Source organism: Anas acuta, chromosome 1 (genome assembly GCF_963932015.1).
Source record: "Anas acuta chromosome 1, bAnaAcu1.1, whole genome shotgun sequence".
In the NCBI taxonomy this organism is placed as follows: domain Eukaryota; kingdom Metazoa; phylum Chordata; class Aves; order Anseriformes; family Anatidae; genus Anas; species Anas acuta.
This window is the reverse complement of record NC_088979.1, coordinates 7,099,523-7,125,860: the sequence shown is the minus strand read 5'-3', so window position 1 is coordinate 7,125,860 and position 26,338 is coordinate 7,099,523. Positions and strand designations below refer to the sequence as shown.

General features: G+C 35.6%; 1 protein-coding gene across 32 annotated transcripts in view; it reads left to right on the top strand.

Annotated features, from left to right (window-relative positions):
- DLG2 (discs large MAGUK scaffold protein 2) overlaps positions 1-26,338 on the top strand; it is a 1,027,768-nt gene that overhangs the window by 693,981 nt on the left and 307,449 nt on the right. For all 32 annotated transcript variants that reach the window (XR_011090260.1, XR_011090255.1, XM_068660895.1 and 29 more), the window contains one exon: positions 7,697-7,866. Coding sequence is in view for 30 of the 32 variants with exons in the window: in XM_068660895.1 (XP_068516996.1) it covers positions 7,697-7,866 (170 nt within the window). In the remaining 2 variants the exon portion in view is untranslated. The remainder of the gene's footprint in view (positions 1-7,696; positions 7,867-26,338) is intronic.

The following is a 26,338-nucleotide window of genomic DNA, read 5'->3' as shown; positions in this document are numbered from 1 at the left end:
ACTTTTCCATTCCTAATTATATAGTGCATATGCTGTCTGTTTCTGACTTACAACTTCCAAAATAGAAATTAGAGTCATAAATGAAACATAGGGAGAGGGGAGAAGGCATGCTGTGCATGATAAGGAGCTGCTGTGCTAATATTTTTACTGATACTGTTACCAGTCACAGGCTTGTGTTCCAAATGCAGTTACTGTTATGCAGACTCTTTAATACATAGACATTTCATTAAGATGGCTGTTGTACTAAAAAATCCACGAGTAACTAAAGCAGTAGCAATGGACAATAAATGTAAATACATCCTGACAGTACTATAGCTGTGCTGGTTATGTCTCGGGTCTCAGTAAGGCCATGTTATTAACAGGCTATGGAAATGCACAATCATTTGAAGCAATAACACATTCTGAAATTCAGAAGTGTTTTCTGAAATCTGAATTGTTCCCTGACAATTTCCCTTCAGTCTCTGTTCTGTAAATGAAATGGAAGTCCTCTGGTAATACACCTGCAAGTCAGGCTGGCATGACCTTAAACCCTCTTGGAGGTGATCTGAAATTTTTGACTGCAGTACAGTAGGCATTTCTTCCTCCTAAACTATCACTGGGCTCCTGGTATACAGAGGAGGAATTTCCCCCATGCTTTCTGCTTTCTGGTGCAGTCCTACATGGCTGTTGCCTTCTGGAGGATGAGGGCTTCCTGCTAGTTTGTCCTGGACAGTCAGAAAAGCAGCCAAGACATTGCACCAGTCCAGGGGGAGCGAGCAGGGTCTGCTCTGCACAGGCTTTTCCTCCTGCTCTTTTCTGTTTTGCTTCTTTTCTGTTCTCTCAGCTGGGAGGGAACACGCTCAAGACTGACTTTCCTCATGGAAAGATAGATTGCTCTTTCTATGCCAAGACTGCTGCAACGGTCCAGAGGAGTGTACAGTGAACTGTGGGGACAACTAACACAACTTCAGGTCACTCACCAAAACCTCCCGCCAGTAGGTGTGGGCTGACGGCTGGTGATATGCTGCAGATACTGCTGCAGGGTTTCTATTACTCTGTTGTAAAAGCAACACATATTCTTAAATGGAAAACATTCCTAGGGTTTTTGATTTCGGTCTCTGGCTGAAAATCAACTTGGTTGCTGGTGTGACTCAAGGCTGCAGCAGCACAGCACTAGGCCTAACTGAGCACACCCTGCTTTTTGACAGGACTCGTCTCAGCTTTCAGGCTCCACACAGCCAACACAAAGAAACTGGTTTGCTAGCACAGACAGAGAAAGCATCTATCTGACTCCATTTACTCACAGAAATGCTATGCCAGAGTTTAGTTCCCTGTCTTTACACACATACAGACCCATACGCGCACCCTCTTTGCAAATGCTGGAAGCATTTGGCCTTCATCTCTGACTTCTAAGGGCTGGGTTCAAGGGTGAATGCAGCCAGGACAAGGCAGAGAGCTGCTTTGGTTCGTTATCTGTTGTGGTCAGTATGCCTACAGGCTACACTGGAGGCTGGTCCCTGTCTGAGATTAGCCAAAAATATGCAGGTTTTCCTCTGGAAAGTTTATGTAGAGTGTAAACGGAAGAAAAAGACAGGGGGAAGGTATATGGGTTTCTCATCTTCTATTTTAAGACTATGAAAAATAAAGTAAGTGACCGGCTCAAAGTTGTACAGAAAGAGTTGGGATGGCATTAGGTGAACATTTTGAGGGAAAAACATTCTATTTTTCCTCAATTTATTTGTTACAGATGAATGACACTTGCTAAAGAATTGAGAAGATGATTTTTTTTTTCTCTCAACTTGCAACACTTTAGTTTTAGTCCAAACCAAACTTTTAGATTTAGTTTTTATCTGCTTTTCTCAAGACCACAGACAATTCTGCCCTTGTTGGAAGTGTGGGTTAGATATACTTCAGATATTGCCTTCATGTTAAATACACTTGGGGTTTCCATTATCTGCATATATATTTAAAATTAGATTGTTCCTAGGAGTTCAGATTTTTATTAAGTTCAGCTGAAATTCTTTCAAGTCATTCATAAATTATTTTTCCACCCAAACCATAACTTTTATCAGCCATGTTTCAGCAAGTAACTCTTCTATGAGATTTATGGAATTTCATTATAAAACACATAAGGGTCAAATTTTGAATTAGGATTGGCTGGTGCCTTCATCAAATGTATTTTCATAAGCACTTGATGTTCTCTAGTTTGCAGAAAGAACCATAAATTGCAAATGAGATCTGAAATTTTCTTTTACTGCTATGTTTTATCTCTTTATTTTTAAATTGGACATAACAGTAGTTTTATACTAGTTTACAATGTCAGAAAGGGGCCTAAGGGTATATGTGATTTTGCTACAGAAATTGGATCATGTGTCTAAGTATCATTATACTTAAAAAACAGTATGCCCCATGGTACATGTGTATCATTGGCATTTAGTTTTAGCTTTATATTCAGTAATTGAATAGGCAGATCTGAAGACTGCTTTTTAAAATTTGAGATCCTTTATTCTGCATTCTTGGCTGAAATTACAATAGTAATAATAATGTAAAGAAATTTTATTGGCCGGTGTCAATAATTGCATTTTTTATCCCTATATACTGTACGTTTTACTTACCATGAGATGGGGAGGGTGCATATCAAAATTACCCCCCAAAAATAAAAAAAAACAAAGAAGTCAACAATGGATGGAAGTGGCAGTCTTCCCTAACTAATGGACTAGATTGGTTCTCCTGGGGTCAGGTAATGTATTTACATTATGATTCACTGATATCTTTAAGAAAGGATAATAGTCAGTCCTTTCAACTTGTCACCTATAATCTTGTGTTCCTGCTTGAAGTGCTTGTTCTTGTGGTGTCTGTATGGGGAAAAAAAAAAAAAAAGAAAAAGAAAAAGGAAACATCAGCCCTTTCATAGGGGAACTCTGACTGAAAAGTTTAGACAAAGCAGGAGCAAAGAAACAAAGTGAAAGTTTAGTTCTCTCTCTTACTTATCTTTTCTGTCTGGTACCTAAGGTTTTGTACTGATTCTCCCTTAACAGTTTTGGTTTTTTGTTTTTTTCTTAATTTCTAAGCTTTGGCTAAATAATAAAGTCCATATTAATTTTAACTTTTCTGAGGAAGTACCTAAAAAAGTTAGAATTGTTTCAAAATGATCTGGTAATGTTGGCCTTTCTGCAGTATAAATCATGGTAACTGTATTTGTGTAAGCAGGTCTGCCCCATTAATAGACTGCCAATGAGTCTGGAGGTGTCTAGATGATAACTAAGGCCTGTGGATTACTGCAGCTTTTAGCGTCTGCATTGTCCTGTGGAGTGCAGATAAGTCCCTTGTTCCTGAGACCATGGTTGGTTCCAAGTAGTTCCTTTGTGGAATTGCAAGTGGGTTAATGTTTCCTGGCAGGACCATTTGGTCTTCTGCGGCTCTTTGCTGCTGTACTAGACTGCTTTGGGTCTTTCTGCAGGGCACCATATTGCATAGAACAGACTGAACAGAATAATCATTACTACTTGTCGCCTACTATATTTCTGATAGATGCCTAAGGGTTGCGTTCATCTTCTGTTCTTACAACTTGACTGAAGCAATTACCACCTTTTCAAGGATGTCTGCACAGTTTCTTGAAATTAGTAATCAGAAAACTCAGATGAAAGTAGTCAGGTTTAGGACAAAGCTGGTAAAAGTCCTTATAGTATTTCTTTGTAATTAATCCAACCACTCATTAAGATAGCAACAGCTATGGGTAAACCTCTGCATCCCTGACCCTGTCCTAAAAGGCAAAATCTCACTCATATTTCTTGCATCAGTTGTAACTGTCTTGACATGATTGTAGCATGTACTTACTATGTTCTGTGTTTTGTGAGACAGAGTTCTTCATACCTGAATTATTCTACAAATTCTTGTAGAATATATACATTTTGTAACAGCATTTACATGAGCCAGCATGCCATGGGAAGAGCTGCCTTGCTTAATTTTAATTTAGCAGTTAACCTGCATGGATGACTTAAATAGATTGAAATATATGCATAATGCGAAGTCCCAATTTGAGTATTTTGGCTAAAATAGAAATAACATTACTCGTACTTCAAAATTAAATCAGAGACTTCTATGCTTTGCTGAAATGAGATATGTAGTCCTTCTTTTTTCAAGGAAACAATACCATGAACATTGTTTCTAGGCTTATGTTCTTTTAAATTATGGTGCAAACATTTTCATTCTTTTTCAACCTGGTACATGCAGTTTCCAAAATACTTCCAATCACATGTTGCTTTTCAAAGAAACATGAGTAAATTTAGCCAAGAACTCTGTGAACCCCATAGCATCAGCAGATGCTGAGATTGTATTATTAAGCCTCAGCAATTAAAGTTCTACATTTGAAGACTATTTTTGTTAAGAGTTCTTTTTGTTCAGAATTAAATAAAATATTTTTTTAATTGTTGCAAGACTCATAGCTTAGAATACAACTTCATTTTCTGTTTTTTTCATTAGAAAGTTTTACATTTTTTATCATATGTATTTTAAAAAGTAATCATATGAACATACTTCCTTTCTCAAGGAAATATATGGTGTTAAGGTTTATCAGTAGAGTGGAAATAATTTAAAAGTACTGATACTAAAGATACTAAAGATAAATGCTTTAGTATTAAAAAAAAATCTCTTGTGGAAATTAGATTTGTTGGAACAATTTCCTCCAACTTGGAGATCTTGTGGAATGAATATAGTTATTGGTATAGGGATCTCTTTTGGTTTTTTTTTTTGGACTTTTTTTTTTTTTGGACTTGTGTATTACTATATTTGGATTATGGGCCATGTTCATGGGCATGTTCAACACATGTCTGAAGCTGGGCCTGAAACTAACTTGCACAGAGAATGTATACCCACCTTGGGAAGATTTTAAGATAAATTGGGAAGGGAGTTCATGTATCAACAAAGGAAATATATTTTTGCCATATAGTTTTTACATGAACATCTGAATGAAACTGGGAAAATACACTGGAGGGCTGTTCACAAGAGCAAAATTATATCCTCTAAGTGGTAAGACCTTACACTTCAACAGCTAAAAGAATTTTCTGATGCTGGATTTACTGATATTTTTTGCTATTTTTATTTTAGTTTTATACTGCTGCAGCATTTACAAGTCACTAAGAGAGTAGAACTTGAGTATGGTAGAAACTTTACAGTTTAACTGGATTGTACAAAATTTTAAAAAGTGTCTATATGAATAATAATAAAAAGAAGGTTAAGATCAGTTCACCAGCTTATTTAATTTCACAGTGGACCTGCTGTTTTAGTGGTCTGAATATTCTCGATGAATATTTGTACACCCATGAGATCAGTGTTGATCTATTGCTGCATCAGCGTGTCCATTAAAAATTGTGTTAAAGCCATAAGAATGTATAGGTACTTATATATTTATAGGTACTTACACATGCACATACACACTCAGATGCACGTGCATGTATTTTCTTCAATTTTTTTTTATTTTTTTTTTCACCCTGTGTATGTGAAGGAGTTATGGCTTTGGAAGGGTATAGGTGGATATCTCACACTAGGTGGGTTCATCATAGCAAACTAATTGGGATGATTAGTGTCAGTTACATCTGCACTGAAAAAGTTAGTATACAAACAGAACACTTTGTAGTGAAGTCACATCACCAGAGCAGCTTTGTGTTATCTCACTTACATTCATCCTACAATAGTACTATTAATCTGGGTTTATTTAGTATGCTTTATTTAGTATGTGTGTGGCTTACTGATTTTGGCAAGGTCAGTTACAATTGCGTGTCCTTAGTTGACTTTTTCTGGAAATCTTTTTTTTTTTTTTTTTTTACTCTTTTACAGAGGTGTCAATAGAACCTTTACGAGAGGTTGTAGATATACAGGGTTATTGAGTAGTATCAATATTTATCAATGCAGTGCACAGAGTATATGAAACAAAAGAAATGTAACACTTCTTTTTAGTGTTTTTATATTTTTTTCCCACTCTATCATCTTCATAACTATCCAATGACTAGGATCCTGTGTTTTCTTCATTAACGTTCATATAGTCTGTATTTTAACTATGACAATAAGCATCAGAAATTTGACAAAAATCAGATATATGGCAGTATTAATAGAAAGACAGAGTAGCAGTTTAGACATAATTACTATCTGAGTAGGAAGTAGTAGCAGGATGCATTCATAATTTATTTAATAGAAAAAAAGCAATTTATATTAGACCAGTTATTAATTTGACAGCCAAACCACACAATTACACATGAATGCTTTTGGCATTGACAGAAAGCAGGAAATCCAGTCATTGAACAAAAACTGGAAACTTTGCAATACAGCACTTTTTGTCCGGAGTTTCAATTTTCAGTCCTTTCCACGTCAGACCAATTGTCCGTTATCAATATTTCCCCCAGTAAATGCTCTTTCAAAAGGCTGATAACATAAAAAATCTTTAGTTTCAAGTAGTGTTTTTTGTTGTTGCTTTGTTTTTGTTTTTGTTTTAAACAAAAACAGCAGCACTCAAATGTAACAAAAATCCATTCTAAGTTCAGATAATCTTTTGTGAACAATTCATTCTTTCTTCATGTGCTAAGACTCCTGAGCAATATCCAGCTCAAGTGTTCTTTTGCTGTAAAGGGTTGTATTTCATGGTCAATCTTTATGTATAGAAACAGCAAAAATGAGAATATTTTTAGCATTCCATAATTTCTTTACTGATTGTCCTTTCAGACATGCAAAAGAACACATTCATTTATATATGCCTTTTTCTTCAGTACCCAAAATACTTACAGGCATCTCATACTAAATGTTCATCACATAAGAACAGTATTGTTTAAGTTCATCTAGTTGCTTGGAATTTGCTTTTCTTACACACATTTGCAAAGAAAGGATGGCACAGTAGTTAAGACATTAGCCTGGTGCTATGGAGATGTCAAAGTGTAGATTTTCTTTTCAAGTGTAAAATATGGAAAATACTACTCTACCTCATTAGGTTGTTTTGAGGGTGAGTATATTAGCTAATCCTCAGCGAATAACCAAAATTAAGAAAATGAGGGATTTTTTTTTTGTATTCTATAAAAAAAATAATAAAAAAATGTTATTACCAAACAGCAGATCTTGGAGAAACATTTTGTGGTAAAAACGTAAACAATGAAATTTACTCACGTTATTTAGGATGAAATATTCTCTTTTAAATTGCTGTTTGTAGGACAGCATTTGTATTTTGATAACTTAAGAATTTTTGTCTCTGCTGAAGAAGAGAGATTTAAGAAGATTTAAGAAGATATTTTAATGAATGCTGATCTCTCTGTATTAAATTAAATGAACTTATTTCCTTAAGAGCAATGGTAGTAGTAGTAGAAGCATGCATCATGAATGTTGTAACTAGATGATATTAGTAAAAAGTCTTTTAATAAAGTCTGCAAAACCGAGATGTTTAGTGTTCTTTTCCACTCCAGGGGATCCAGCCCCAATTTATAGTGGAGTGTGGTAGGTGAGTAGCTGAGTATGACGTAGGTGAGCAGGTAGACTTTAGTTTGAATCCAGGATGTCTTTTGGAGAGATGCATTCTTTTTCCAACTCGTTGCTAATTTAGTATATTGCATGAAGATTGTCATCGGGTAAAATTGCCAGTGGTGTGTTTTTTGTTTTATAATACTACTGACTAAACCTTACTCAGTCCAAAATAACAGCTGAAGCATTTAGTATCTGTTACTCTTTGTTTTTCTTGAAGGGTCAATGACTGCATCTTGCGAGTGAATGAGGTGGATGTGTCAGAAGTCTCACACAGCAAAGCTGTGGAGGCCCTAAAAGAGGCTGGCTCCATAGTCCGATTGTATGTTCGTCGAAGGAGACCTATTCTGGAGACCGTGGTAGAGATCAAGTTGTTCAAAGGACCTAAAGGTAAATATGAACATAAAAAGACATCAATTTTAACCTTGACGTTTGACCTCTCTCTTAGCTCAAATAGGACCTGACTTTGTCAATTGGTTAACTAGTTGACCTGTCCTATACTGAAATAAAGTGAATTTAGGTTGGTAGAACTTGAATTCATTGTTGCATGTCTTTTCCTGGAATATAAAGAATTCAAGAAGCTGTGATTTGTTTCATTTTATGTTTGCTGTAGAGATAGCTCCTTACCTTCAGAATAAATGCAAGACACAGAAATAGTATGCTTTTATTGACAGTAGATACATTTCTTCTGAAGTTCCTCTGTGTTGGACCTTCGGTGTTGGATGCAGAGTTTCTGAATTCTCCCTTTATTAAAAACATTTCTTTGGTACCCAACCTCTTCTTTCTGTTTTCATGTTGATGGTTTCTCCTGCAGTTATCTCTGGAACAAGGACTACTAATTTACCTAGATACATAGAAGAATTTTATTTTTTCCTTCAACAAAATTCCATGGAAGCCTAGAAGAAGGCCTTCCCTAGCCTAAATCACCTTTATCACTTTTAACAGAACCTTCAGCCTACAGAAACAAACAAACAAATAAAACCCACAACAAACCAAACAAAACCACACAAAAATTTTTAGTAGCATCATTACAAATTGTAAAGTGTCTCACAGGAAGCTGAGTAATATTTGTTGAAGTGAAATTTTATATTTTCTTTTCACCTTTCCTTTTTGTGCTTTTTTATTATTATTATCTACATACAGAAGTTATTTTTTAACAAATTTAATTTTATTGTTTTTCCTGCCTGAAATTTCCTTACAGCTATTAGCTGTTAGATCATTGTTTTTCTTTTATATCTAATTTCTGGACAAAGAAAATTTTTTTTTTTTTCACAGTGTATGAGGATAGAATGAACAGACAGTAGATTTTTGCCTTCAAATAATTGTTTCTTAAGCAAGTCTTTAACTAATAGCATATACATGAAATGAATTAATTCACATGTCCAATATATTTCATGCATATGAGATTATTCTACCTGTTTCATCTGCACTGGATAACCTGTAGGTTTTTTTTTCAGTGCTTTCTTTTACATTTCATCTCACATGAATTCTTCAGTATACTTCTAAGTAGTTTTTGATGCCAGTAATATTTTTTGTTTCTAATACACTTAGAATTGTTGAGAATCAAGCAGAGATGGTTCACTGTTTTCGATATCATCTATACTATACCTCTTCTGTGTATATAATGGTTTTCTGTGAGACCTAAAATATCATCCTCTACTCTTGGCAAACAGCATGGTAGATTTAAACATACATCTTAAGCTAAACCCTCAAAGTCTGGATTCTTGTGGTCATTACAATGCTGAACCGTCTTTCTAACAGAAAAGCATATTTGTTGAGATTTCCTATGTCTATGAAATCAGAATATTAGTGCACGCAGCAGTGGTTTTAAAGCTTTGGAATTAAACAAATTGACAGTCATTTTGAGTAACCTAAGGCTAACTAAACTAAAATTAACATATCCTTTCAGATAGTGATGAAACAGAAAAGTTATTTACCATGACCAAATTATAGCAGCATTGTGGAAATGGACAGGAAAGGCAATCATTTATTAATAACTTTCTTGCAAGATGTTTGCTTTGATTGTGTGCCTGCAAGTACTTATTTTTATATTTATCTATTTCCAAAAAATAGAGAGGATACAAAAAAAAAATGCTTTTTATGATAAGCTAAAGAAGCTTTGCTTCTTAGTGCTACAAATATCGATTTTGCAGCCATATGTTTATGAATAAGAAGTTTACTACAGTTATGTGCTATAAATACTGAATTTTATTGCTAAGCCGAATATCTTTTTTAAATTTTCACTTCAATATTATAAAAATAATCTAACTGGAAACTTGGTTAGAAAAAAAAAATAATAAGTAAAGTTGCTGAGATAGTTTTTGGAAAAAAAAAAAAAAAAAAAACACACAAAACTTTTTGCCTGGTAGTCCATGCACCAGCTCCTGCCTCCCTACTCATAAGCTTATTCATAAAGTAAGAAAGGTGAATGTGTTTTTAGACAAGGCAACTGTTTTGCACTAAATTTGAAGCAGCAGGTCTTTTCAGATGCTTCTTTTTCTGTCTGCTTCTGTCAGTAAATTACTGAGTTCATCTTTCTGCATTGAGAATTTACCAAATGAAAGCAACTCTTAGCTCCCCAGTAAAAACTTAAACTTGCAGATCATTAGCTTTTCTAGTTATATATAGTAGATCATATCTTTCAGCACTTGAAGGTAATAAGGAAATTTGCAAGGCTTTTCATAAAAATATTCTTTTAATTTCATCTGAGTATTCAGAACAAGGGTATTGCAAGCTATGAGTTCATAAAGGTTGGGTATTTTTTAATATATGTTAGTTTTTCTAGCCAACAACCAGCATATAAAAGACAAAGGTTAATTTTGCAAATCTGTTTTGAACATAAGAAGTTATATATGCATTTTGTAGCAATGGCTTTGGGCATATGGCAAGGGAAAGGCCATATGCTGGCAAGTGGTAAAGCACTTGGGCCCTTTCAAATTGAGGTCTGAGTGCAATTGCTCCTGCTGCTTTACAAAAGCTGTCCAAGCATCATGTGTAATAAAAATCAGTGTAACTCTTTCACTCGATTTTTTTTGGAAAAGAAATAAATGAAGACACAAATGAGTTTCACCATCGAGAACTGAGGTTTCAAACAGAACTGCAGCTATGTAGATATTTAAATTTGTGCATTCATCAGTTTGCCACACCTGATTGATAATATTGGCTGATGTCTATAGTCAGTGTCTGGAACTTAATTGCTAACTCAGATCATTGCAGGATCTTTCTGTCTTTTGTGTGCTTAGGAGATTGTCTTTTCTATGCCTCCTTTATGTCTCTTCAGTCACACATACAATTTTAATGATTCACTGTTATGGCTTTGCTTAGTATTTAATAAACAGTAGGTGTTTTACTTCAGACACTCAGGACTCTCTGCAGGTTATAGCAGTCAGTATCTTTGCAGTAGCTGAGGTTTGTGACAGAGGAAGGATATGCAAGGGAGCTTTCCTATTGAAAATCAATGGAATTTAGACACTATTGAAAACCCTGTCCTTAAGTGATATGTTTTTCTTGCTCTGTATTGAAATATAATAAGGCTAACAGTAATGAGAATGGATTACATACACTACAGCTTTTGTTTCTGGGGAACAAATGGGCAGACATTCAAAACAAAGGAATTTAAAGTTGATTTTTGGTGTTTATTATAACTTCTGTATTAGATTCCTCTAAAAGTCTACGAAAAGCTTTGCACTGTTTATGACCAGTGAATTGCAAACTTCGGGCCTCACCTTGAGTACAGTATGCAGTTTTGGGCACCAGAGTACAAGAAGGAAATAAAACTATCAGAGAGCGTTTGAAGAAGGGCTATGAAGATGGTGAAGTTTAGAGGGGAAGATGGATGGGGGATGGCTGAGGTCCCTTGGTTCGTACAGACCAGAGCAGAGTAGGCCTCATGGTGGCCTGCAGCTCCCTCACAAGGAGGGCGGAGGGGCAGGCGCTGAGCTCTGCTCTCTGCAGACAGCAAGAGGACCTGAGGGAATGGCATGGAGTTGGGACAGGGGAGGGTCAGTCTGGGTGTTAGGAAAAGGTTCTACACTGAGAAGGTGGTTGGGCACTAGGACAGGCTCTCCAGAGTAGTGGTCAAAGCACTGAGCCTGCTGAAGTTCAAGGAGCATTTGAACAATGCTCTCAGACGTAGGGTCTGATTTTTGGGTGGTTCTGTGTGGAGCCGGGAGTTGGAATTGATGATCTTTGTGGGTCCCTTCCAGTTTAGGATATTCTGTGGTTCTATGATTCTACCAATACCTAACTGATATCAAGCTCTATTATATACCAGGAAAAAAAAATAAAGCCAGAAAACACTGTTTCTGTTTCTTAATAAACTTCTGACCTCAGTTCTTTAGGAAATGTAACATCTTAAAAGACAACACAGCTGGAAAAATGAAGCTAGGCAAAACAGCTGAGTAACCAGGGAACTTGAGAAGAAAAATGGCAGACCTAAAAACATTAAAAAAAAACAAAACAACAACAACAACAACAACAAAACAATATAAAGCATAACTTATTCTGATATCTAGAAATTTTGGTGGTTTGAGAATAAAATTATAGAGAAATAGGACTAATTTCTCTCATCCTCTATGATAATTCAATAGTAACTATCCTTTCAGTGTTTGAACTGCATCTGAATCTTGCAGAGATGGCTAGTTTCTGTTTTATTCTCTCTGTTTTGCATGGAAAGGCTCTGAAACAATCAGCAGCTACATCTCTTTTTCTGTTTTTGTAAGCATGTTTTTTTTTTCCATTCCTTGTGAATTCAGCCAATGGTACATTTTGATCAGGTTCACCCAGCCCAGCTCTGAGCATCTAATGGAAGATATTTTTGGGGCACTTATTTTTCTATTCTTTCCTGCTGTCTGAATTAGGACTGTTTGGGGACTTTTTGTATAACTCACTTGGGGTGTTGATATGTTTTTGAGCTCTAAATTAGAAATTAATACATCTGTTAGCCTAGTTCTGTATCTCTCTGTGGATGGCTATCCTCCTTATCTTATCTAATTTCTTAAAAAAGAAGTATTAGTCAGCCAAGATTAAGCTCCTAAATTGGGCATCTCAATAAAATACTCAGAAATAAGATGGGATGAATACAAAGGGCTTTATATGCATGTATTTTTTTAATTATGCAAATTAATCTAAATGTTAGATGAAGTCATTGGGCATAACCAGTTCCAGAGTTTCCATTTCATTGTTTTGCTGTGGTGGCCTGAAGCGACTGTGCAACATGTGGGAGATTTCCTTTTCACAAAACTATTTGTTTTATTCTTGATGACAAAGAATAAAGTCACTGCGTAGTAATGAAGCTTTCCTACTATACTAGGAGAAGAATCAGTATGCTTTAAGTAGTATATTTTTTAACCCATTGCTTAGTTATGGAAATTTGAGAAGATACAGAGATTTTCACCAACAGTATGATTTCACTGCAGATTTGCTTGTAATTGTCACTGAAATGTTCTCTACTCCAGAAGTTCATACTTGTTTCATAGAAGTTGAGTTGTATTTTTGTTTGAATTGATGGCCTTTGTGGGAAAAGCTTGTACTCTGTTGTATACATAGCATCCAGCTTCCAGTGATAACTGAAATAGTCCAGAAAGTTTGGTAGAAGTATGCATATTTCTGAAATTTCTGCTAAGACTGTCTTCTAAAAAAAAGAAGTGTTCAATTCAGGACAGCAGTATAGAGTGTTTTTGTTTGTTTGTGTTTTTTTTGGCATTTTTGTTTGTTTGTTTTTATGTTTACAATTTCTGATCCCAATAAGGAAAGAAGAAAACCTATTATTTTTATCTACTAAAGCAAAGGCAAAGGTCAGCTTTTTATCTCAGGTAATAGTTAGAGCTCTTAAAATGAAAGAGGGAGTTTTTGCAAACAATGAAACCCAATTATCTCCTTCCCTATTCCAGAAAACACTGAGAACTTTCCAATCTTGCTGTTTGATAACTGTTTGCAAAAGCTTCCTTCAGACTGATGATGATATGTATATTTTTATTAGTATGGCTCTCTCCCACTTTTATACTGGCCTATTTTTTTCTAATTTACTGGGCAATAATACCACTCAGCAATCCTTAGCATCTGGGGGGAGGAGGGTTGTATGGCAAGTTAGGCAAATATTCTGTTAATTTGCTTAAAACTTCCAAAACTTTTTAAATTTCATGCTAAGAAATGTCTTAATATTTCCAAAGTGTTTTCAGCATTTTTTTACATTAGCCAGAAACCTTTTCTTATAGTCTTTTAAAAATTTCAGTCTTATGATCTCATCAATTATGAATTCACTTATGTTTTTCAATGTTTTCCTTCCATGCTGTGAGCTTTTTCATGAATCCTGATCTAAAACAGTGTAAAATAGAGAAATGTAAAAAAGAGAGCTGTAGAAAAATGTGAAAGCAGGCAAATATTCCCAAACCTAGATTTAACAAACTACTTAGATTCTCAACTCTAATTTACGTGCTTCACTTCATATTACTGTAATGCACAATCACTTACCACAGGTATGAATAAAAGACACTACAACTAAAGTAAAATACCATTTTTTTGTGAAATGTCTTTGCTTGAAGGGACCTGCATTTCATCCAATCAGCAGAAAGTGCTCCATCAAGCACTAATATATAATTTTCCAATTTTAAGAAAGTAATTCAAAATCATCATTTATAAGCTAACATCTCTAAAAGACATAGTTTCCCTGCAGGCTAAGATTGTCTCGTATAAGAATATGTGAGTATCTGCATAGTTTATCACATGAATATGGTGTTCTCTTGAAACTCATAAAATTAGAAATCTTTGTAATAATGCCATAAAAGCTTTTGCTGTTTTTAAAAAATACTTTGATATATTAATGCTGCCAATGCCCGATGGATAAAAAATGGCAGGTTATATCTGCACCTTTTATTTCTCAGACTCAGGACCTCATTCTTTAAGTGATGATATCTGCATATTGCTGCTATTATCATATTCTGCTTAACGGCACAGATAAAATATTTATGTGCCTTTGGTCACTACAGACTTGCCATCTCATTTGTATAAATTACCACATATGAAATATTTCTTAAAAACCATTCAGTGTGGAGTGGCTCCTTCATTCCTGAAGAAAAGTAGTGTTTATTTAGAGTACTTTCACATAATAATAGTCATTAGATTGGCACTTCTGTTCCAGTTTTTCAGGCTTTGGCTAGCTTCTTTTTGTATTCAGTGCAAAAATAAAGTAAATCTGACGTGTTGTTTGTTAGAATTGCAGTTAAATGGCAGACGATGGGGGTACCAAACTGTTGTCATGACAGACCAAATTCAACTATCTTTGGAGCTAAGTAGTTAGTTGACAAAGTAATGGCTTTCTCCATCAGCAAGGAAACAGAATTTAAATGCCACCCATCTGGTGGGTTGTCTCACCATTTAAAAAGTAGAGGTATCTTATGAGCTGCAGGGTGTCACTTGTTTGGAATCTTATATTGTCATAATTGTGACTTCCTTTTTTGTGTGTTTTCCTTTCATTTTCCATTTTCAATAAAGGAGTGAGCAAAATGACTTGGAAGACTATGCAGCAGTTTTATATATACATATTTTGTTTGTCTTCATTTTCCCTCAAAACTATTCAATTCTTAAAAACTCTCCAAGTAGTTCTAAGACTTTTGGGTTAATATGCAAATTGCACACCCGATCTCATAGTAGATTTTAAGTATCAGTTTCCAGAAATCATTCATAACAAGCGAAGTTTCTACTGAAATGAACAGTACTTTCTGCAACTCCATCATGCTAACAATTTCTGAAGTGGTGCAGTAGCAATTTCAAAGTGCAGTGCTGTATTTTAATAGCCAATTGAGATGGCTATAAAAATCCAGCACTGCGCATTAAGATCATTACTAAATTGCTTCAGCAGTACTTACTGATGAGGCAGCTTCAGCAGAATACGATTCATCTTAATGAACTGTGTCTGCAGTAGAGCAAAACCAGCAGCACTGGGAAAGAAAGATGTGCAGGTAGGCTCGGATGCCAAAAAGCTTAAGATTTTGTTTGAAGAAAAAGCAGCTTTGGCTAGGTTCTTTTTGTCTTCAGCGGAGAAAAATAAAAATAAAAATAAAGTATGTCTTTTGTGTTGGTTGTTAAAATTGCAATTAAATTGCAGAAAATGGTTATATCAAACAGTTGTCACATCAGACCAAATTCAGCCATTTTGGGACTAAGTGCTGATTGACATTTCAACTGACAAAATCTTCTGTACTTGCCCTTTCTGAGTTAGGTAGGAATTTTGTATTACTATCCAGTTGCCTTGATAAATTTGTCAGCTCTGGCTATGTACACCATGTAATACAGTGCAGCTGTATGACCTCATTTTCTCTGACATGTTGTCAACCCTTTTGTTGCAGACAAAGTTACTTTTAAGGCATTTGCTGAGAATCAAGAGTTAGCAGGAGTTATGAGACTGCCCTGAACACAGTTCTTGACACCTTAGCCATTTTAACTCTGTAATCTTAAGCAGGAAAGTTGAGGGAAGGATGTTGCTTTCTTGTCTTTGCCCATACAGAGGAATGGTGCACTCAATTTCTGTGCTCAGCTCTTGGATCATCAACATAGTTACGGATGCGTCTCCAGGTTTTGCTTGTATGGCTTTCTTCTGTGTGAAGGTAGAGCAGACCACTTGAAAAATAAGTTTTGTTCAATGTATCCTGTACTTGTGGGAGTGCTTCAGAGTGAGTTCCTTACTAGATGGCTTTCCCAGCTGCAGTTCCTAGCCGATTGCTAGGAACATACTGGGGCGCTGCTAGAAAATTCATCACAAAATCTTTTTGTCTGTGGCAAAATCTTTTGTCTCTGGGAAAGTTTGGCATCTGAGCTTTGGGATGTTTTTTGATACCACTGCATTTTTCTCTCTGTGATTTTTAGAAATCCTGAGGACTTTTCTCCACCACTAAACACTGTGTTGTTTTTTTTTTGTTTGTTTTGTTTTTTTTTTTTGTCTATGGCAAGTGCTACACAAATTGGCAAATTCCTGATATATTTCCCAACTTCTTCTCCTTTTCCTTTCCCTTTTTTTTTTTTTTTTTTTTTTTTTACTTACCAAATGTAATGTAATTAGAGCAGGTCTCATAATTTTGCAATGTCTGTAGTCATTTTTTCCTGTAGACTAAGAATTTCTGGGTCAGGGAATATTTTCATCATTTCCCTCTCCACTCCAGAATGCTGTGTAAGAGTTAAAAGGGAGTTAGAGAAGATCCCTTTCATTATGTTTGCCATCACTGTTTTCATCAGGTCATCAAGAGAAAGGGAGGAGATACATCAGACAGTACAGCAGAATGTTAATTACCTCATCAGTATTTCCAGATACACAATAAATCAAAAGATGAGGAAGGATAATGGCATCATTTGCTAAACTACTGGGCTGGGTGTGGAAAGAAGTCCTTCTGTACACAGAAGGCCAGTATCTTTTCTGTTTTCTTAGTGGAGGAGTGAGAATTGTTTAAGGAGTGGCAGTTTTCTTGGCCTTTTTTCAACACCTGTATGTTCTTAGTTTTAAATTCCTCAGGTGAGTTTTAGGGAATGATTATGCTTGATCTTTCAGCACTTTAATAAATAAAAAATTATATGACAGCAATTACCCTGAGCCTGATGTGACATCCTGATGCAACAGAAGATACATTAAGGCCTTAGCACCCTTTGTAGAATACGTTTATTGACATGACATCTGTCACTTGCAGCTGAGGAGTCTGAGAATCCTTATGGCTGCTTCATTGCAGAGCTTCCTCCTTTCTTGAATATAAGGCCAAAAGTGCAAATTAGCCAGGTGAAATTACAGAGCAGTGATTTCATCCCTTATTGTTCAGTTAATTATCTACACAGCAACTTCTGTCTTCTTGATAGTTTTTTAGATGTCCAGATCTTTCTCAAGAAATCTGCTGTCTGCTGAAGACAACATGAATCAGCAAATTACTGCAGTGCCATTAAAGGCACCTTCAGAGGAATAAATTGCATTGAATTAAGTTTTTTGACTTGGGGAGCTGTATCTATTCTTTTCTTTTTTTTTCTTTCTTTTCTTTTTTTTTTTTTTTTGAATTTAAGCATAGGCAGACAGTATTTTAAGTCTTCTGAGATAGGCCTCAGAGATTCTGATGGTGGTAGAGTGACAAAGCTGAGTCAAGCTTTACAGATTAGATTTATACAGTAAATAAAATATCAACCTGCAGCTTATTTTTAAAAAATATTCAAGATTTTTGATATTATTTTGTTTCCACCAGCTGGTGAAAGAAAAAAAAAAAAAAGGAAGGAAGTATATTAAAGCATCTCTGAAGGGAGTAGCTGGATTAGTCAGAAGCCAGATGCCAAAGTGATTAATTGCAAATAGTCATTCATCTGTCTATTCCCCGTACTATATCCAAGTCCTTTCTGCAGGTCTGTCACCCTCATTTTGCTTTCAGTATTTTGAAGCTTGTCTATAATTATAGTCAGCCATAATGAAAACAGAAGAAATAATGCAAGTTGGTTTCTATCTAGGTGACAGCTAAAAAGTAGCAACCAGCTATAAACATGTGTAAAAAAAAAAAATAAAAAAATAAAAAAAAAATCCAAAGGTGTTGGACAAATTGTCAAAAAAAAAAAAAAAAGAGCAAATAGTAAGTTAAAGCTAAAATACTATAGGGAAAACTGCTTTTCTTCCATCAGTTAGGGTTTCTTTACTTGTTTGTTTTGTTTCTTTAAATATCATAGTAATATTCCTAGAAATAGCAGTCTCTCTTGTAGTTTGGATGAAAGAAGATTCTTGGCATTTTGCTATGAAAAAAGTGGTCTCTGCAGTTGACTCTACTTTCCAGCTGTGTCATCCTAAGGTATGGGACAAAAAACTCTGGGACTCCAGTGCACAAAAATTCTGGTACTGCATGTGTTGCATCAGTCACATGTACAAAGAAACCTCTGATTTGCAGAGGTTTCGGTATTGCAGATACACTGAGATCAGGCTTATTGCAGAAGCAAAGTTCAGTTTTGCTTTGCCAAAGGCTTGTGATCACTGGCACACAGACAGCTGCTCTTCAACTGTTCTTTCAAGTGAGCAGTTAAAGCCTTACAGTTCATGAGAGTATCACTTCTTTTTCTTCTTTTTGCAGAGACTCATTTAAGATCTTTTCTGACACTTGGGACAATGACAGGGTGATATATTTTTCTTAATACAAAACATTTGGTGTCTGAAAGAACAAAAATAAAATAAAATAAAATAAAAATCCTGTGACCTCTTCCAGAGAACATTTTTGTCTGACTTTAAGAAAGTCAGAAAAGCAAGAAGACTACTTAATACTTCAACCTTTAGTTTCTGTTTTCTAAGACAAATGCACAAATGAGAACTTACAAAATATAGGCAAAATATATATGTGGAGGCAACTTACAGTGGAACGAGAAATACATATCCAAAGTATTCCAAGAGCATGAACCCAGGTTCAGTACCTGGGATGCTGGCTTCTGAATTTTCAGTAGTGATTTCTGTGAACAAATAAGAAGCTTGCTCATGGATTCTTTAGAAACAATTTTGTTCAATTGTTTCCTTTGATAGTAAGAAACAGTTGTAAAGCAAGATCTTAGAGCTGAAGAGAATGTAAAATAGGGCATTATGACAAAAATGAAGAGAATGTAAAATAGGGCATTATGACATATCTTCTATCATGTCTTTGGGACATGATAGAAGATATGTTGCGTAAGCTAAAAGAACAGTATCTTCAGGGTATGCTTGAAGTTTTTATTTTGGAAAGATATATTTGCAAATAGGATATAATAGACTTTTTTTTTCTTTGTTCTTTATTCTTTACTTTGCTTTATTTGTTACACAAAACAGTTTTTAGGATGTCTTATGAAAATAATAGAATGGCATATTAGCCACTCCAATCGAGAAAACTGAAATAAGGAAGCATAAAGTTACAGTAAATAATTTAGTAAAGTTTAGTGTAGGCATGTTTATGTTTCCTGTATTATAATCAAAAAATGAACTCAGTGTAAATAGTAGGGTAGTTTTGAATCTTACCAATAGTCTGTAGGTAGGATGTGCATTGTTTCTAAATTCTAATAATTGTCAAATGCTATAGCCAAAATTTCTGAAAGTTATTTCAAATTAATACTGATAAATTCTATAATAGCAAATCACATCCTTTTTGTAATGTGGTGTAAATGACTGTAATTTAGAGATGTACTTTGTAGTTAGAGAGAGAATGCTGAGATGACAGGTGCTTTTGAGGGAAAATAATAAAAAGTGCGTGCTATTTTGCTGGTATCAATTTTCACAAAAAGGTCATCTGTGATAAGATTGTTATCATGATTAAAACCAGTGACAGAGGGGAAAGACCTCAACCTCAAATGAAGGAGCAGCAGGCCAGGCAGCACATAAGGATGTTAGATATTTTAACACTTTGCAGGCCCTGAAGATCTTGATCCCAGACCACTCAGATGTGGCTGATGAAACCAGTGCTAACAGGGGTTGTTTTTAAACACTTGTGTAGAGAAGGCAAAGGGAAAAACTGGGAAGAGCAAACAGAAAACATATTTTCACTGAAGTGAACAAGGAAAGTGATGGGAATATAAAGCCATGTTTGCTTTCAGATTCTCAGAATGCCAGAGAAAGTAGTAAATCTTTTCTCAAGCACCTAGAAAAAGTTTGAAGAGTAATGTTACCAGAGGATGGCATACTCCTCTTTTGCAACTTTTTCACATTTTTCTCAGATGACACCATGTGCTGAGAGGGTTTAATACTGAAAGTGGTCAGGAAAGAAAAAAAAAAAAAAGAAAGAAAAAAATTGTAACAGCAGGGATAAATACATGGTATTTTCAGCAGAAATAATCAAATAATGCAATAAACAGTGCTTAACAGAAAACTGTCCAGACAGAAATCCTGTAGAAAAGGATGTAAGACATTGTTAGCTGTAGCATCTTGTCTTTTAAACATCGTGCTGCGATAAAACATTCAAACACTATACTGTGATTTATAAATTGAGGTATAGTTTATAAGACATAAGAAATCCTTTCATCCTTCACAGGTAAAGACTGAGCTGGAGAGCTCAGCCTTTGAGCTTTCCACTTCAAGAAAGGTGTGGACCAGCTGGAAGGACTCCAGGGTAGCGCAGTAAAAATGATCAGAGATTTAAAAAGCCTGTCCTACAAGGAAAGAACGAGTGATCTAGTCATTTATGTGAAACACCAAAGACTTAGAAGGGTCTTATGGGCCCCTGATAGCAATCTTCTTGCTTTACAGCACATCTTTGAAGAGTGAGTTTGCTCTGTGTGCCCCCTAGGGAGGGTGTGGAACAAAGCTTAGTAGACAAATTACGATAAGCAAGACTGATTGCATTTTAGGACAAATGAGGATTGTGGTATGATAGATTACCAGGCAGGTCACCAAGTCCCTAGCAGTAGAAATATCCAAGTGTGCTGAACAGCCATTTGTTAGACACGGTGCAATTGTCTTTGGTTCTGCCTTGGGACAAGGAGATAGAATAAACAATCTGTTGAGTCTCTTGCAAGCCCAAGACTCTGTGATCATAACAAAATTTTCTCTTTTCACTGCAGTATGAAGATAAACAGTAGGCACAGGGCTATTAAAGTCCGTACCTGCAGAAATAAAGAGGGTGTCTTCCACGCAAAAAACACACACAATTCATGTGCCAGTTGTTGACTGTAATTTAGTGTTTTTGATTTCCCTCTTTCTTTACTTGTGGCTAAGAGCAATAAAACAATTTTAGAAAAGAAACTTCTTCACATGTGAAACTATTAATGAATACTGCAACAGGTAAACTGCAGTCTCAGCCTGCATTTTTTTCACTCACAACAGGCTAGCGTTTCTCTGCTTTTCAACTTTCCTGTTGCTCAAGTCAGGATCATGCTCCTTACAAACATCTTGGTCAGGTATATGGCTGGTTCTTTGTCAAAGGCTGTTCTCACAGCAGGCTTCAGTATTTGGAGGATGGCCAGGACTCCTTTGCTTTGGACTGTACTAAAGCTTTTAATGCTAAGTCTTGACTGCAGATAAAATGCTTTTCTCCATCTGTAAATAAAGCTGCATTTCTTTACATCTAAAATCAATCTTTTAGGGTCTGGGTTATGCATCTGTGGGTCTCACTAGGATGAGTCTTTTCATCCAAAGAACTGCCTAAAATTTCCAAGGGGTGGCCAAGAAATGGTCTAGGAATAAATCAACACATCACCGCATTCATTCTTTTCCCCAGGGTTTCACTTTTCATTAGGGAAGCTGTGTATGCCATTCCCAGACACCCTACCTCTGGTATTGCAGGGAGATTCAGGCACTATTATTAATTAAAATAGCTGAGGCAAAGACCATGTTAACACCCTGTGATAGAACCCCTAGGGGGACTAATAGCAGGGTCTTGTGTTTTAATGTATCTAATGAAGTTCTCTGATAAAAAGTGTCAGGAAAACCCTTATTCAGAGAAAATTTGTAGTGTAACCCAGCCTGAAACGATCACATTGAAGTGTTATAGTCTGAGTCTCCACACTGTTAAGCACAAGCTTTTAGAAAATCTTATGTGCTCAGGGACCTGTCTGGAAAGATCTGTACTTCTGAATACAGATTTCAAATATGGGTTCATGTTAAGTTTCTAGTAATGTATAAGAGTATAACTCCCTCAGCAAACATTTAACATAATTTCTGAGGAGACACAAATGTCTGATTTTACTCTATGAGGGTAGAGGATGCTTCTCACTGGCAAATAAAGCATTTTTGTTTCACTTCCTTAAGTGTGCTGCAAGAAAATATCATTGATAAACAGAACTAAGGGGCCAAGGTATAGTTTCAGAGAGAAAAGAATTGTCAAAGCAAAGACCAATGACTTATGAATCTGTTTTCAGCATGCCTTCACCTTATTAGTATATTTCAGTAAGCACCATGTCTTTTCTTTTTTCTGTATCATCTATGTAATTGTAAATTTTTAACAGCAGGGCTCTATAAATTGCCTTACATTAAAAAAAAAAAAAAAAAAAAAAAGTGAATTTGTGTCTTGATTTCTGTCTGTATTTTTAAAGAGGAAGGAACTGAATGGATGATGTCTTATTTATGGGTTGATTGCAAATAGATAAGAGGATACAAGATGAACTTTGATTTCATTTTGTATTTTCAAGCTTCGATATAATTGGCAGAGAGCTTTTCAGGAAAGTATTTCTGTTCAGCTTTGCAACAGGGATAAGAAGATAAATGCTAAATTCCCCTCTTTGAATGGAGGATGAACAAAAGAAACTGATGAGTCTCTCCCTGACATTTATGGTTGTTAAACAAATCCCAACCTGACAAAATGCTTCTTCTTTCTCCATTTAATTGGTGAAAACTTACTAAATATTTGGCTAGAACAACCATCCAACTTAGAAAGTAGTGACCTAGCTGTACTCGGATATATTATTATTATTGTATATTAATATATAACGTTACACACAGCAAATATTTTCTTTTGTGTGTGTGTGAATTAGAATAATTATTTCATGTTTCAGGACTGAATCTTGATCTGAAAACAATGGTGAGAAAAGCATGGCTTTATATAGTACCATGTTTAAAAATAATAATATATATTAATAATAATGACTACTTTAAAACATGACTACTTTAAAACATATCTTGGTTTCCACACCTACAGGATCAAGTGCTTTTCATTCAGCGTTATTAGGAGGTGAAATAATTTGTGCTGCTGTCAGTAATTGCAGTAGTTCATAGTAAACTAAGCTGAAAATGATGTAGGTACTATTTGTTAATGACAGCCAAACTATGATTGACTGTCAGCATAGATTTGGTTGAAACAACTGGTATTCCTTGTGCGTAGAAAGTGAACTTTATTTCACAGTTTGATCCCAACTGAATATGTATTTTTAAAGCAATAGCAGATTTTTGGATCTTGTCAGTGCATTCCAGGTTTGTGTAACTGCCTGCAGAGAATCCATGAGATATGATTTTTATTTCTTAGGTCCAAAAGTTACGTCCTGGAATTGACTTGTATTTAAAAATAAATAAATAAATATATAGAGTCAAGTGAAATTTAATAGCCAAGCAGAACTGGAAGGTGAAAAAAAACCTTCAAGATTTCATATAAATTGTCAGGTGGAGAGACGAGAAGGTTAGGGAAAAGGAACTTCTCTAGGTTTTACACCAGTGAGATCCAGCCCAGTGATGCTGATCCCATTTCCAGATACTTCTGCCTCAAATTGATAACCTTACAGACCTGATTATGAGATACATCTTGAGGGAAAAGAACATTTTGAACAGGGGGTGCAGTTAAAATAAATACAACTCAAAAACATAATTATGGTAACGAGTCTAATTATCTTAAAAACTTGTGTAAGGTAAAAACAAGGTTTCCCACTGCTTTCAAATATATGCATGAATACTCCCTGAATTAAATGCCATTCTATCAGGGCAACCAAAGGTGGTTAAACCCATCTTTCTTGAGCCCAGTGCTTCTCTTGAAAGGATGAGTTAAAGGCTTTATGTTTCATTCTCTAGTCAGGAAAGGTTCATATACCAGTATATCTGCCAGAGCAAAAACTGGAGAAATATTGAATAAGCATCACTATTTCACTGTTTTCTTCACTTATAATGATATCAGATCTGTCTTAGTTCTCAGGAGCATTACAAACCTGTGATTGCTAACTTCTCTTTCTCTCAAGCTAAGGAGAGCAGTTTTATTGTTCCCTTTCCTCCCAATAGGCCTCACGCTCTAATGGCATATTTTAACTGAAACGTTCTCTGTGCTCTGCTGGTCTAAACAGCTGTTTCTGTGCTCCTGTCTCCATCTTCTGTTCCTGCATCTTTCGTTCTTAGCACATCCCCCAGGTTCAATTTGCCTGCACTCCGCAGCAGTCACAACTTTCCTAATGTGCCCTGTGGAAAGCTGTGCCACCAGGAAAAAGGACTTGGGGTCCAACACCGTCCTCTGCTGCCAGCCCCTGCTGCCGCCTCTGTAGGTGTTGATGAACATGCACCTGGTCTGTGATTCAGACCAGTTTGTCTGTGGTTTTGTGCCATTTTCAGCTGCTAATTTATTTGGCTAGAAAATTTTCACGGCTGGTACAAGGCATGCAGTGGGGAAGTGTGGCCAAGGGCAGGGAGGAGAGCAGAGTTACCTCTTTTGGCAGTAGTGCAGTTCTAGGTCAGCATATTACAATCTTAAAAACGCATGCTGCAACCCCCCTTCTGGTTTTCTGCTGCCAATTATGACAGCTTACTGCTTCATCTTTGATCAGGTTTTTCCAGCTGATTTTTCCACTGAATTAAAGGGTAGTGTTGAGGATGGAATAAAGCACCCCCTCCTCACAAACCGCTGTCAAGAAACATGCTGCTAATGCAGAAACAAATAGAATGAGAAAAAGAGAAAGGATAGTCTTTAACAGTCCATTCATATGACATTCAACACAGCACAGTCACTTATGCCGTGTTTAACATTGTTCCCTGCAAGATGTAAATGATGCTTTCACAGAAGCAGGGAGACAGATGATGGCTGCCCTAATCTAAAATTCTGATTTTTGGTGACTCTGGATATGAGGACTGTTTGTACTTGTGGATGCACCAAAAATGTGCAGAAACTTCCTGCGTGAACGTGAAATCAGTGTACATATGCAGCTCCAGTGTAGGCATACACAAACATTGCATGGAAATGAGAGAGGTGAAAAGACATTTCAAAAAATAAAATCATGAGCAGTTAATACTAAGTGGCATATCTCAGCTCTATCTGTCAGTAATTTTCAAATTTTTAAAAGCATCATTTGACTGTTTTTAACATGAAATGTTTAGACTTGGTGTATTGTGCCTTTTTCTGAAAGAGCTAAACTGGTTGCTTTAATTCTTGGAGTGTCAGTAGATGTCAAAAACAAAATCATCTCCTCTCTCTTGCATTTAAGCTACTAAAATTGTGACTGTGATTTAATATGATTTTTAGTGAACTTAAATCCTTGTCAATGCTTTAAAAATCTGCTTATTGTGAATAATTAGGAATACTGCCTTATCTTTTCAAGATAAATTTTGAAATATTCTTGAGAATTCCTGTTGTGCAATGAGGCCATTGCTGGTCTGTGCTTTCTGGGAAATTTATTCCAAATTTGAATAAATTAATATGAATAAATGTAGAAATATAGAATAAATACCATTTCTAATGAGCCTCTAAATGTATTTTCCTAGCTTGCTGTTTTCTTCTTTTCAGCTACATCAGGAGGGAATGAATCTTTGGGGATGAGTATATGCAGGCAAGAAGTCCGTAATGGGAAAGATATTTAAGTGTAAAACTGATTGGAAAAGAAGGAATGGTTTCCATTTGTATTTTAGACAGTTTTGTTTTGTTTTGTTTTGTTTTTTAATTTGTACAAACAGAAATATAATTTAACAAACACATTTTTAAGGTTTTATTAACAATTACAGAAAGATGAGCTTTACTGTTATGATAGTGTAAAACCAATGTTTTACCTACTGTATCTACTGAGTGATTGTTTTTGAGCCTGCTCTCACTGTGTTGCATGTACATTAACACTTGCATCATAATCTCTCCTCCCCATCATCTACTCAAAGTGGGCAATGTAAACATTTCTTTCTGAGACCAGAAGTGTAACCCCATGTCCTGAGAACAGATTCCTTTCTTACTGTTACAACCCAATGGTTTCTACTGCAATGTTTTTGTGTGTTTTTTTTTTGTTTGTTTGTTTGCATGTTTGTTTTTGTTGTTGTTGTTGGTTGGTTTTTCTGCCCAAAAGAATAAAAAAGCAGTTGGAGAAGAGTTGTAGTTGTTCAAAATTGCTTCTGAACAGGCATAGAGACCAGAACAATGTCAGCAAAAAATCCCTGAAATAGCCTCAAGGATTATTAATATATTCTGGACTTTTCTTCATTTCTGACTTTTCTGGGTCTTAGAGGATTGAGATGAATCCCAGA